An 11,587-nucleotide genomic window follows, 5' to 3' on the forward strand; every position below is an offset into this window, starting at 1 on the left:
GGAAAATGCGCATATTTCCTTTGTGTTATTCGCATTAGAAAATATGTTGCCAATTGAATGGAAACCTAGATTATGATGCATTTTCACACAAATCAACCCACCGTGATAATGGGGTTGTGTTTTGTGCTGATGGTCATCTCTCTTCACACACCCCCTGGGCTGAGGAGGATCCACCCTCTGGGCTTGCAGTCAGCATTGAACTCTCCAATGAATCATTAACTAATAACATCCAGGCACACTGGCAGGGAGGAACAGTCAGGATCAGCAAGAGGGGGGTGAAAGGTATATAAGAGGAATCAGGAGTGTCTATCATTTTCTTTACAGACTGTTGGACAATACAAGCAGCATTACAGAAGATAACAGCATCGGAGTAGGTCAATTCCATTATTGCCTCTTCCCTTTGGCCCTTGTAGAACTCGGATAAGGGAGGGGAAATCAGTCTTAGAGTAGAGAAGTTGACCATTAACCCCAACTATTGATTACAGCTCTCTCCCTCTTCTAACCAGCTCTGCACTGCACCGTGGATCCTGACACCAAAGTTCAGTCACTGGTGGCAGAAGTACTTTACATTCGAACAAGAGGAGCGTCTCCCCTCCTCTGTAGTTTTATTTTATAATCCTCTTTTATTTAGCACTTTTTTTCGGCACTGCAAAAATCATGGCAACCGCAGGTTATGGATATTACCGCACCACCATTTTCCTGGCCATGTTTGTGGGCTATACGCTGTACTACTTCAACAGGAAGACATTTTCCTTTGTGATGCCCTCTCTCATGCAAGAGATCAAGCTGGACAAAGATGACCTGGGTAAGAGAAGCCTCACTATTGTCTTTTCCTCTGTTTCTGTCTTGCATGTCCCTAACAACAATTAACAACTAAAGTTTAGATACTGCTGATAGTGGTCTGACTGATTGGTTTAATTGAACGATCATATGGGGATACATCAGTTAATGCTTTGTATATGTTTATATTAGTACCAAAATCAATTAAACATTGTTCTGCCTCTGTATTGTGTGCACTACCCCTCAGGCATGATCACTAGTAGCCAGTCTCTGGCCTATGCTATAAGCAAGTTCATCAGCGGTGTGTTGTCGGATCAGATCAGCGCCCGCTGGCTCTTCTCCATTGGCCTGTTCATGGTGGGTGCCATCAATGTGGTCTTCTCCTGGTCCTCCACAGTGGCCATTTTCTCTGGCCTCTGGTTCCTCAACGGCCTGGGTCAGGGCCTGGGGTGGCCCCCATGTGGCAGGGTGCTGCGCAAGGTAGGACCAGGAAGTAACACTGTAGTCCACGGGATATGAAGTTGTCAGACACGTCTAAATCAATTGCCTGCACTGTTAAAATACTGGTCAGTCAGTGTACCATTTTGTATATCCCTATCCATTCAACACTAGTCGTGTCAAGCCATGAAGCACATCACTAGTCTGATATTATGAAATGTCATTCCCTTCTGCTCCTCAGTGGTTCGAGCCCTCTCAGTTTGGGACGTGGTGGGCGATTCTGTCCTGCAGTATGAACCTGGCTGGGAGTTTAGGCCCCATTATTGCAACGTTGATGGCCCAGAGCTACAGCTGGAGGACGACCCTGTCCATCTCAGGCCTCTCCTGTTGTGTGGTCTCCTTCGTCTGCCTGCTGTTGATCAGGAACGAACCCAAGGACGTGGGCTTGCCCAACATAGACACTGGGGGGGCCAAGAAGGGCAAAGCAGGTCAGAGCTGGGAGCTAACCTCATCTTGTCCTGTGGTTGAAACATTGCAAAATATGTGCGACTGTGACGTGCACAGGTTTTATTTTGAACGCATGCCTTTTTGTGTATTGTCTGCATGTGCAATTGATTGTAAGGTCAGTAAAACTCTGTGTTAATGGACTCTGCACCCAGTGTGCCCCTCACATGCTAGCGTGAACAAGTTCAAGATCATGCACACTCTAAGTGATGTGCTAGTGTGACTGAAACCTCTCTCCCTTACCAGGCTCATCCAGTGATGAGACCACCTTCAAAGAGTTCATCCTGTCCCCCTACCTGTGGTTGCTGTCTGTGGGCTACCTGGTGGTGTTTGGGGTGAAGACAGCCTGCACTGACTGGGGCCAGCTCTTCCTCATCCAGGACAAGGGCCAGTCAACACTCATGGGTATGGAAGTCTGATACATTAAGACCTGCGTTTTCCCTCTGTTTTACGCAGGTTGACGTGTATTGTCATGAGGCATAACAGTGATTTGCTCTTAGATAGGCCAGCTGCAAAGTAAAAATTGGCTATAATGTAAAAATGTATTAAAACAAATATGTGCTTTTTGGTATTCATTTAAGGTTAGGGTTAGGGATTAGGGTTAGCAGTGTGGTTAAGGTTGGGTTTAAAATCAGATTTTATGACTTTGCCAGCTAGTGACCACTGCAGATTCATGACTAAAAACGCTAGCCTGCCTGTTTTACCAGTATGCAATAGACTGCGGTTGATAACTCAATAATAACTGCCTCTTGTTAAGTTTGACTGAACGCAGCTCTTTTTCACAGGCAGTTCCTACATGAGTGCCCTGGAGGTGGGAGGCCTGTTGGGCAGTTTAGCTGCAGGATACTTCTCTGACAAGGCTGTGGCACAAGTGGGTTTACAGTGGCATCATACACTAATTCAGAGCTCTATACAGATCACTGCAGTGTTTGTAAGGTACTGTATTTCTTTTTGTACAGCAAGGCATGAAAAGCCATGGAAACCCCCGTCATTTTCTCTTGATCTCAATGATGGCTGGGATGTTTGGTTCCATGTATCTATTCCGGATCACTGTCACGCCAGACAGCCCAAAGGTATAGTGAACACATCATGTTCCATCAAAACTCCTTTCAGAGCCAATACACTATTAGACTGTTTGTTAGTTCATGTTTTGTTTTTTTATGTTATAAATTCAGATGTGGATCCTCTTCTTGGGGGCTACTTTTGGCTTCTCATCTTACGGACCAATAGCCTTGTTTGGCGTGATAGCCAATGAGAGTGCTCCTTCAAACTATTGTGGAACGTCACATGCTATTGTTGCCCTAATGGCCAACAGTAAGTTTATCTCAACCAAATTGTCTCAAATTCTAATGAATGCTTTTCTCACATTTTTTGTATTGTATTCTGGTGTCTTGGCTTTACTAGCAGTACCAGACAGGTACACTACTGGTCAAAAGTTTTAGAACACCTAGTCATTCAAGGGTTTTTCTTTATTTTTACTATTTTCTACATTGTACAATAATAGTGAAGACATCATATGGAATCATATAGTAACCAAAAAAGTGTTAAACAAATCAAAATATATATTATATTTGAGATTCTTCAAATAGCCAACCTTTGCCTTGATGACAGCTTTGCACACACTTGGCATTCTCTCAACCAGCTTCATGAGTTAGTTACCTGGAATGCATTTCAATTAACAGGTGTGCCTTGTTAAAAGTTAATTTGTGGAATTTCTTTCCTTAATGCCTTTGAGCCAATCAGTTGTGTTGTGACAAGGTAGGGGGTATACAGAAGATAGCACTATTTAATAAAATACCAAGTTCATATTTTGGCAACAGCTCAAGTAAGCGAAGAGAAACAACAGTCCATAATTACTTTAAGACATGAACCTCAGTCAATCCAGAAAATTTCAAGAACTTTGAAAGTTTCTTCAAGTGCAGTCGCCAAAACCATCAAGTGCTATGATGAAACTGGCTCTCATGAGGACCGCCACAGGATAGGAAGACCCAGTTACCTCTGCTGCAGGAGATAAGTTTGAGTTACAAGCCTCAGAAATTTCAGCCCAAATAAATGCTTCACAGAGTTAAAGTAACAGACACATCTCAACATCAACTGTTCAGAGGAGACTGTGTGAATCAGGCCTTCATGGTCAAATTGCTGCAAAGAAACCACTAAAGGACACCAATAAGAAGAAGAGTCTTGCTTGGGCCAAGAAACACGAGTAATGGACATTAGACCGGTGGAAATCTGTCCTTTGGTCTGGAGTCCAAATTGGAGAGTTTTGGTTCCAACCACCGTGTCTTTGTTTGACACAGAGTAGGTGAACGGATGTGTGGTTCCCACCGTGAAGCATGGAGGAGGAGGTGGATGGTGTGGGGGTGCTTTCCTGGTGATATGGTCAGTGATTTATTTAGAATTCAATGTACACTTAACCAGCATGGCTACGACAGCATTATGCAGCGAAACACCATCCCATCTGGTTTGCACTTAGTGGGACTATCATTTGTTTTTCAACAGGACAATGACCCAACACACCTCCAGGCTGTGTAAGGCCTATTTTACCAAGAAGGAGAGCGATGGAGTGCTGCATCAGATGACCTGGCCTCCACAATCCCCCGACCTCAACCAAATTGAGATGGTTTGTGATGAGACGGACCGCAGACTGAAGGAAAAGCAGCCAACAAGTGCTCAGGATATGTGGGAACTCCTGTTGGAAAAGTATTCCAGGTGAAGCTGGTTGAGAGAATGCCAAGAGTGTGCAAAGCTGTCATCAAGGCAAAAAATATATTTTGATTTGTTGAACACTTCTTTGGTTACTGCATGATTCCATGTGTGTTATTTCATAGTTTTAATGTCCACTATTATTCTACAATGTAGAAAATAGTAAGAATAAAGTAAAACCCTTGAATTAGGTGTTCTAAAACTTTTGACAGGTAGTGTAGTTCAACAACTAAATCTGTATATCCTATTTATGAGAACCAGCCTAATTGACATTCCTGTATCATTCAGTTGGTGGCTTCTGCTCTGGACTGCCGTTCAGCACCATCGCCAAGCACCACAGCTGGGAAATGGCCTTCTGGGTAGCAGAGATCAGTTGTCTCATCACTACCATCTGCTTTTTCCTGCTGCGGAACATCAGAACCAAGATGGGTCACATCCCCAAGAAGACTGAGTGATCACTACACCAACTCTCTGCTGTCAATGTGGGAAATTTAGGATAAGAATGTACATTCTTATTTATTAAGTGTTTTTGATTTGAAAAAGGCTCAATTGAATTGACGGGAGACATGGTCCTGTATATTCTTCTTTTAAGAGATAGTGAGACATGGAGTTGAGCGGGGGAATATTTATTTTCACTGAAGATGTATTCAGATGCAAATACATCAACCATGTTGTGTTAACTATTTTCAATGCTCATGGCATTAAACAGATTCCAGATTCAAGTATTGAAAATGTGTCAATGTGATAATTTGAAACCAAGACACTTTATGGTCAAATGTACTGCTCACTTTTTAAATTGGCACTGTACACATCTCCTTATATGGGTGAAATGTGTTTGAATAGATAAGACTTGAATAAAATACCTTATGTTGTGGTTTTAGTTACTTCTAAAAAGAATTACATTGGAAAGAAAGACTAGAGATGATAAATGTTACATCGTGGTGTTTATTCTTAAAGTATATACAAAAACAAAACATTCAGTATTTACATTGTATCCCAGTATAGCATATCCTTCTCATATACAAGTTATTCAACATTAGTTCGGAAATATCAGCACTGCTTGGAGACATGTTGACCCATATGCAGTGTACTATAGCTTCCCAGTCACAACAAACATAATTCAATGGATTGGCAAAAAAAATAAGAAAAGGAACTGGAGCAATGGATACTCTGGATTTGCCTTCGTACACATTTTTCAGGGTTTTTTCTGCTCAAGATCCAGGTCCAAAGTTACCAGCTTTCTCTGCTATCTCCAATGCACCCTTCAAATTCTGATCAAAGAGTTCACACCTGTAACAAGAGAGGGCAAAATATCTCACCATGGTTGCTCATCAATGACTTGGCTAACTGATAGAGACTCATGTGAGAGACAGAGGGCAGATATTTGACATGTGACAGTTACCTGATAGGCATCTCCAGAGAGTAGAAGGGGTTCTTGAGGGCGAAGTCTGAATAGATCTCGTAAATCTTCCTGAGGAGTGCGTCAATGCCAGACTGCCGGGGGTCTGCCAGCACAATGAACTTTATACCTGATAAAAAGATGTTGACACTGAAGCAGATTTCGTTTTTCAAAACAAGAGCATTGCATGTAGACATCACATACAGTGACTGATCGCGGTGTTTGAATGCATGGCTTTACCAGTGAGTGTCTGAAAGCAGTGCAGTTTGAACATATCTGTCTCCAGCATCTCAATTCCTGAACTGCCAACTTCAGGGGACAGCTGTGAACCAATAGCAAACAACCTAGGAAAGAGTACAATACAACATGCAGCAAGATCATGGAAAAGCCTATGTCACCATAGATAAATGATTTATTCATGTTAGAGCAGATAGGTGTAATCACTTGAGAACTGTAACTACTTACGAATGAAACATTGAAGCCAGCATCAGTTTTTCATTTGAACTCAAGCGAGCCCTTCCGAAACGTATGGACACCGGATAGTTTGTTGAGTCTTTCAAGTATTCGATGATCTCCTTCCCATCCGCCGTGAACTTGCCGTTGACATCCACTCCATTGATGGACAGTAAAGCATGGCCCACTAAATTAATAGAAGTATGCGTGGACAATGTTAACAATAAATATAAACATGCACAATGCAACATTTGAGTTCCAACCATGACATATTACCAGTTATCACTATATACATTGTGTAAGCCTTGATGTGATCAGTTGACTGTTGCTGACAACTTACTGTACCTCGGATTCCATCGCGTTGACCAAATGATACAACAACTTTCTCATCGTGGATCTTTAACACTAAATCTAAAGGATAGCTGAATGTTTTCTCTGCTTCTGCTCTCGGTACATAATTGTCATACTGGTAAATTAATCCCCCAGCCTTATTTACAACATACACACTGAATATCGCCATCTTTGCCTTTTTCTGCACAGCTGACGAAATTGTCAGGTGACAGGAAATATTTCAGACAAAATATAATACAATCTTCAACAGAGGCAACTTTAGCTGCGTGTTCATTCGTATTGTTTTTTGTTTAAGATCGCATCTATATTTATTTCGCAGATCTTTTAATTATTAATTCTAAAATCAAGAAATAGAAAAAAGTATAGAAAAAATAACTACATTTCCCAGTACCGTACTTCAACATCCGCATGTACGGGTTCTCTTAGTGGCTGGTGCACGGGTTGAACGTCCTTTCACTCCGACATCTTGACGGTGGGACATCATGGTAAGGTCTTTAGCGTGGTTTTTCATTAAATTCGATGGCGAACAAAACATTTCACTCTGAAAATGTCAGTCTGAATAGATCAGGATGCGTAGTTGAAAAATATACTTCGTCCTGACCGTGGGTGTGGATGGAATGGCTCAGTTATATATTCTAGTTGGACATGCTTGGTAGCTAGCTAACGTTACATGCGGCTGGCAGTGCTGATGGTGCACTGCATGACCAGACGACCATGGCCACATGTGTAGATATCTCAAGCCGACATTTCCCACCAAAATGTATCAATTGATGAGATTATGCAAACTGCACGCCAGTTCTCTGCAGACCACTATTGGCCTAACTGAAGCCGTTTGTTAACTAACGTTAACAGGCTAACTTTTAACATGTAACGTTAGCTAGGCCCTAGTTAGTTGGCTTAGGCTTATCTAACGTTAACATTTGTTACACTAAAATGTTCAAAGGTTAACATCCTATTTGGTTCAATTCCAATTGAGGGACTCGTGGTTACCTTTTATTAGCTAACCATCTTGTTACTCCTCTCTTCTGTTAGTTAGCTGGAAATGTTTCAGTGCACTAACGTTAACTAGTTTTGGGAAATGTGTGGTGGTTAATTCCGCATCAGTTGGATAATGGTACTGCGATCTGTGTTATTCCAGCCTCCTAAGGACGCCAAGGGGAAGGGGAAGGATTCTGGGAAGTCCAAAAAGGACAAGGATCCAGCCAACAAATCTGGAGGCAAAGCCAAAAAGAAGGTATGTTCTGGTAGCAATCTTTTTGTGGGAGTTTAGATATTCCTTTGGGGTCATAATGGTTTAACTGTCAGGAGTGTGAGCAACATCAACAACTTCTCCATTTCCCCCGAGCAGAAGTGGTCCAAGGGAAAGGTGAGGGATAAGCTCAACAACCTGGTCCTCTTCGACAAGGCCACCTACGAAAAGTTGAACAAGGAAGTGCCCAACTACAAGCTCATCACACCAGCAGTTGTGTCCGAGAGGCTGAAGATCAGAGGCTCTCTGGCCAGGGCTGCCCTCCAGGAACTGCTCAGCAAAGGTAAACCCTGAACCCTACTCTGATTCCCAACCATTGTTCACTCATAGGGAATATATCTGACTTTAATGTAAGAAAAGTATGTATAGCAGTCACTGAACTCACATTTCAACATTTAGCTTTATTTTGGAGCCATAATACCAGAGGTGCGGATAGTATTGCTTGTCAGAATAGGCAGGCACCCTTTTGCATGGATTCCTTCCTGGTTCACTGCTCTGTCAAATCTCTACAATAGTGTCGTTTTGTGGCAGGCTACATTCTGTGGCAGTCTTCTGAGAGGATGTATATCTGGTTAAAGTTTGAGCTTTGCTACAGCGAAACCCAGTAAGTCTAGAAGGCACAGACTATATGGGTCTGCCACAGAGCCAATGCCTTCCAAATGAAACACTAAATATTTCTGCGTTACTACAAAGCGAACACTTTCTAATGCACATCAGTTCCCTTTAAAACATCACTTTTAACCCCAGTCGGCAGTAGTCTTCCTTCAAGGGAAGAAGATACCAGCATTTTGCTACACCCACTATAATGCCTGCTAAATATGTCAACAATAAAATGTGATTTTGAATATACTGTCGTTTTGGTAAACATGGGCTCTGATCAGTGACTACGAAGACTGGCACTGCAACTTGATGTCTGCTCTTTCAGGATCATGTCTTGTGAATATTGCCTTAACTTGTCAGTGCAGTGAATGGATCAGTTGCTAATGTGGGACCATAGAACTTCAATATCTGTACAAAATAACTGACACGTTCCATTCTGCCTCCCCTCTAGGCATGATCAAGTTGGTGTCAAAGCACAGATCGCAGGTGATCTACACACGTAACACCAAGGGTCCCGAGGAGGAGGGTGGTGTTGTGGTTCCAGACAAGCCAGAGAAGCCTGAGAAGGCAGCTAAGGCATCAAAGGCAGAGAAGGGAGAGAAGGAAGAGAAAGCATAAACCGGTATGCGTTATGCTAGTACTCCCGTTGGAACTAGCCTACATTCTATTAAAAATAACTGAAGATTGCTCACTGCAATTCACTGTTGCTGATTTTTAGTGTTTTAGCAGAAATGTAAACAACATGTTAACAGGGCAGGTTGGAGGACTACTGCTATGAATCCCATCTAAAACAAGGTTTTTTTCAGGTTGTGCTGTTGTGATTCCTGCGTCCACATGTGTGATGTAAGGTGAATAAAAATCTGAAGATACATTTGCATTACATTTTTTTGTATTCCTTGTAATATTCTCTTACTCTCCCTGTCGTCTGTGTACTCATCATTTTGAAGAGACTTTATAGCTCCAGGTGTAAGGCGGTGATTCATTTAGTTACATTTGGCTGGAGATCTGTGCATCTAGATTCAGTATGAAAACTCCAATTGATATATTGTAATGTACACAGCAATTGATCTCGCAATATCCAGAAGGAAATGCCATTCGATCACAGGACTACAAACCTTGACTTTGAACAAATTGGGGTTACAATATCACACTCAACAATGTTGCCTCTGCATTAACACTTTAACTTCGTTATGGCCATCATTGGCAAATCAAATCCAGGACTTCTGACCTGCAAATAACAAAACCTGACTGTTGATTGTTTTTTATTCTTGCCCTCACATTAAATCAGTTTGAAAATGTAATCCTGATAGGAGAGGACAGGGCTGTGGAGTGTTGTGGTATTACGTTGTCAAAATGGTTCTTTGGGGACAGAAGACAAGCGGGCTGAGGAGGCACCCTGCCGAGCATGTTTACACCTGATTTAGTGTGTTGTGTTCAATTAGTATCAATGCTTCCCTTTATAATGGGACTCACCCAACCCTACATTTGTGCTTTCACTCAAGCTGCATTTGTTAATTTTGGCACCCATTTAATTTCAGTAGGACATCCAGGTTCATGCTATGATCGTGTTACTGCATTCCATATAAGGTGGATTGTTTACAATGCATTTCTCGTAGGCCTATCTGGGATCCTTGCAACCCTACCGTAACCTTTCAACAACAAAAAAGTACTTCAGTGGGGGGGTGGGGGATGTCCCAAGGATTCAATATAATGAGGGACCAATACATTTCTGCTTCCGTCCATGTTTGGGTCTACAATGGGTGGCTGTATAGTGCTGCCACAGGCAACTGAAGGGTATGAGTTATTTATTGACAAATGGCATGAACTAAAACAACTCGGCTTAGGGGCTTGAGTTAGGGATGTGTGAGATGCAGGGTAGCCTACTGATTGATGCTGTAGCTTGTCATTGAGCAGCACTACCTGGCGCTGCGACACGGGGGAAAAAAGCACGATGCACACTGATAGATTCACAACCTCATCTGCCACCATGAATTCCTCTGGCATCCCGCCTTGGAGAGAGCAACTTAAAAAATATATATATGTTCCTTTTCAGAGCTTATTGATTTTTATGAATAACTATGTATGCTATGGTGGCCAAAATGTCACATTAATATGCACATGTAATTTTATCTCATCAACTCCGGATTAACTTTTTAGGTTGTCCAGATGTGTTCATTATGAAACGATAAACCATCAGATCAGATGGGACTTGTTTTGAGTAGGGTAAAAATTGTCTCCATCAGCTCTGGACTGGATCAAATAAAATAAATGCATCAAATTACCAAGACAAGCGTTTAAAGTGAAAATATATTTGAATATACAGTGCATTCGGGAACTTCAGACCCAATGACTTTATTCAACGTTTAGTTACAGCCTTATTCTAAAATTGATTAAATTGTTTTTTCCCCTCAATCTACACACTACCCCCATAATGACAAAGCAAATGTATAAAATAAATGATATCACATTTACATAAGTATTCAGACCCTTCACTCTGTACTTTGTTGAAGCACCTTTGGTAGCGATTACAGCCTTCAGTCTTCTTGGGTATGATGCGACAAGCTTGGCACACCTGTGTTTGAGGAGTTTCTCCCATTATCTGCAGATCCTCTCAAGCTCTGTCAGGTTGGATGGGGAGTGTCGCTGCACAGCTATTTTCATGTTTCTCCAGAGATGTTCGATCGGGTTCAAGTCCGGGCTCTGGCTAGGCCACTCGACGACATTGAGGCTTTTCCCGAAGCCATTCCTGCGTTGTCTTGGCTGTGTGCTTAGGGTTGATGTCCTGTTGGAAGGTGAACCTTCACCCCAGTTTGAGGTCCTGGGCGCTCTGTAGCAGTTTTTCATCAAGGATCTCTGTACTTTGCTCCGTTCATCTTTCCCTCGATCCTGACTATTCTCCCAGTCCCTGCCGCTGAAACATTCCCACGGCTTGATGCTGCCAGGTTTCCTCCAGATGTGACGCTTGGCATTCAGGCCAAAGAATTCAAGATGTCATGTGCCTTTTACTGAGGAGTGGCTTCCGTCTGGCCACTCTACCATAAAGGCCTGATGGGTGGAGAGCTGTAGAGGTGGTTGTCCTTCTGGAAGGTTCTCCCATCTCCACAGAGGAA

At 42.4% G+C, this 11,587-nt stretch overlaps 3 protein-coding genes across 3 annotated transcripts; 2 read left to right on the top strand and 1 right to left on the bottom strand.

Moving 5' to 3' along the window:
• The first annotated feature begins 245 nt into the window (after positions 1 to 245).
• slc37a4a (solute carrier family 37 member 4a) lies at positions 246 to 5,157 on the top strand. Its single transcript, XM_071360526.1, has 8 exons — positions 246 to 805; positions 1,028 to 1,260; positions 1,460 to 1,706; positions 1,969 to 2,127; positions 2,508 to 2,593; positions 2,682 to 2,795; positions 2,898 to 3,036; positions 4,714 to 5,157. Exons 1-8 carry the CDS (start codon positions 658 to 660, stop codon positions 4,878 to 4,880), a joined length of 1,293 nt encoding a protein of 430 aa, XP_071216627.1. The 5' UTR covers positions 246 to 657; the 3' UTR covers positions 4,881 to 5,157.
• A 195-nt stretch (positions 5,158 to 5,352) lies between these two features.
• On the bottom strand, positions 5,353 to 6,797 carry trappc4 (trafficking protein particle complex subunit 4). Its single transcript, XM_071360532.1, has 5 exons — positions 6,623 to 6,797; positions 6,290 to 6,464; positions 6,065 to 6,168; positions 5,828 to 5,954; positions 5,353 to 5,715 (listed from the first exon to the last, which is right to left on the bottom strand). The coding sequence occupies exons 1-5, from the start codon at positions 6,795 to 6,797 to the stop codon at positions 5,637 to 5,639; spliced, it is 660 nt and encodes a 219-aa protein (XP_071216633.1). The 3' UTR covers positions 5,353 to 5,636.
• Positions 6,798 to 6,904: 107 nt separating this feature from the next.
• LOC139549769 (small ribosomal subunit protein eS25-like) lies at positions 6,905 to 9,348 on the top strand. Its single transcript, XM_071360533.1, has 5 exons — positions 6,905 to 7,113; positions 7,767 to 7,862; positions 7,977 to 8,160; positions 8,929 to 9,099; positions 9,284 to 9,348. Exons 1-4 carry the CDS (start codon positions 7,111 to 7,113, stop codon positions 9,093 to 9,095), a joined length of 450 nt encoding a protein of 149 aa, XP_071216634.1. The 5' UTR covers positions 6,905 to 7,110; the 3' UTR covers positions 9,096 to 9,099; positions 9,284 to 9,348.
• The last annotated feature ends 2,239 nt before the right edge of the window (positions 9,349 to 11,587 follow it).

This window comes from Salvelinus alpinus, chromosome 22 (genome assembly GCF_045679555.1).
Source record: "Salvelinus alpinus chromosome 22, SLU_Salpinus.1, whole genome shotgun sequence".
NCBI lineage: Eukaryota > Metazoa > Chordata > Actinopteri > Salmoniformes > Salmonidae > Salvelinus > Salvelinus alpinus.

What these genes read in the sequence shown, in the direction of transcription:
- slc37a4a (XM_071360526.1), top strand. Translation starts at nt 658, where the DNA reads ATGGCAACCGCAGGTTATGGATATTACCGCACCACCATTTTCCTGGCC. An exon ending in GCTGGACAAAGATGACCTGG is followed by an intron (nt 806 to 1,027) that starts GTAAGAGAAGCC and finishes ACTACCCCTCAG; the next exon opens with GCATGATCACTAGTAGCCAG. An exon ending in GTGGCAGGGTGCTGCGCAAG is followed by an intron (nt 1,261 to 1,459) that starts GTAGGACCAGGA and finishes TCTGCTCCTCAG; the next exon opens with TGGTTCGAGCCCTCTCAGTT.
- LOC139549769 (XM_071360533.1), top strand. An exon ending in GAGGCAAAGCCAAAAAGAAG is followed by an intron (nt 7,863 to 7,976) that starts GTATGTTCTGGT and finishes TCCCCCGAGCAG; the next exon opens with AAGTGGTCCAAGGGAAAGGT. An exon ending in CCAGGAACTGCTCAGCAAAG is followed by an intron (nt 8,161 to 8,928) that starts GTAAACCCTGAA and finishes CCTCCCCTCTAG; the next exon opens with GCATGATCAAGTTGGTGTCA.
- trappc4 (XM_071360532.1), bottom strand. Translation starts at nt 6,797, where the DNA reads ATGGCGATATTCAGTGTGTATGTTGTAAATAAGGCTGGGGGATTAATT. An exon ending in CTGCTTTCAGACACTCACTG is followed by an intron (nt 5,955 to 6,064) that starts GTAAAGCCATGC and finishes TCTTTTTATCAG; the next exon opens with GTATAAAGTTCATTGTGCTG. An exon ending in TCTCTGGAGATGCCTATCAG is followed by an intron (nt 5,716 to 5,827) that starts GTAACTGTCACA and finishes CTCTTGTTACAG; the next exon opens with GTGTGAACTCTTTGATCAGA.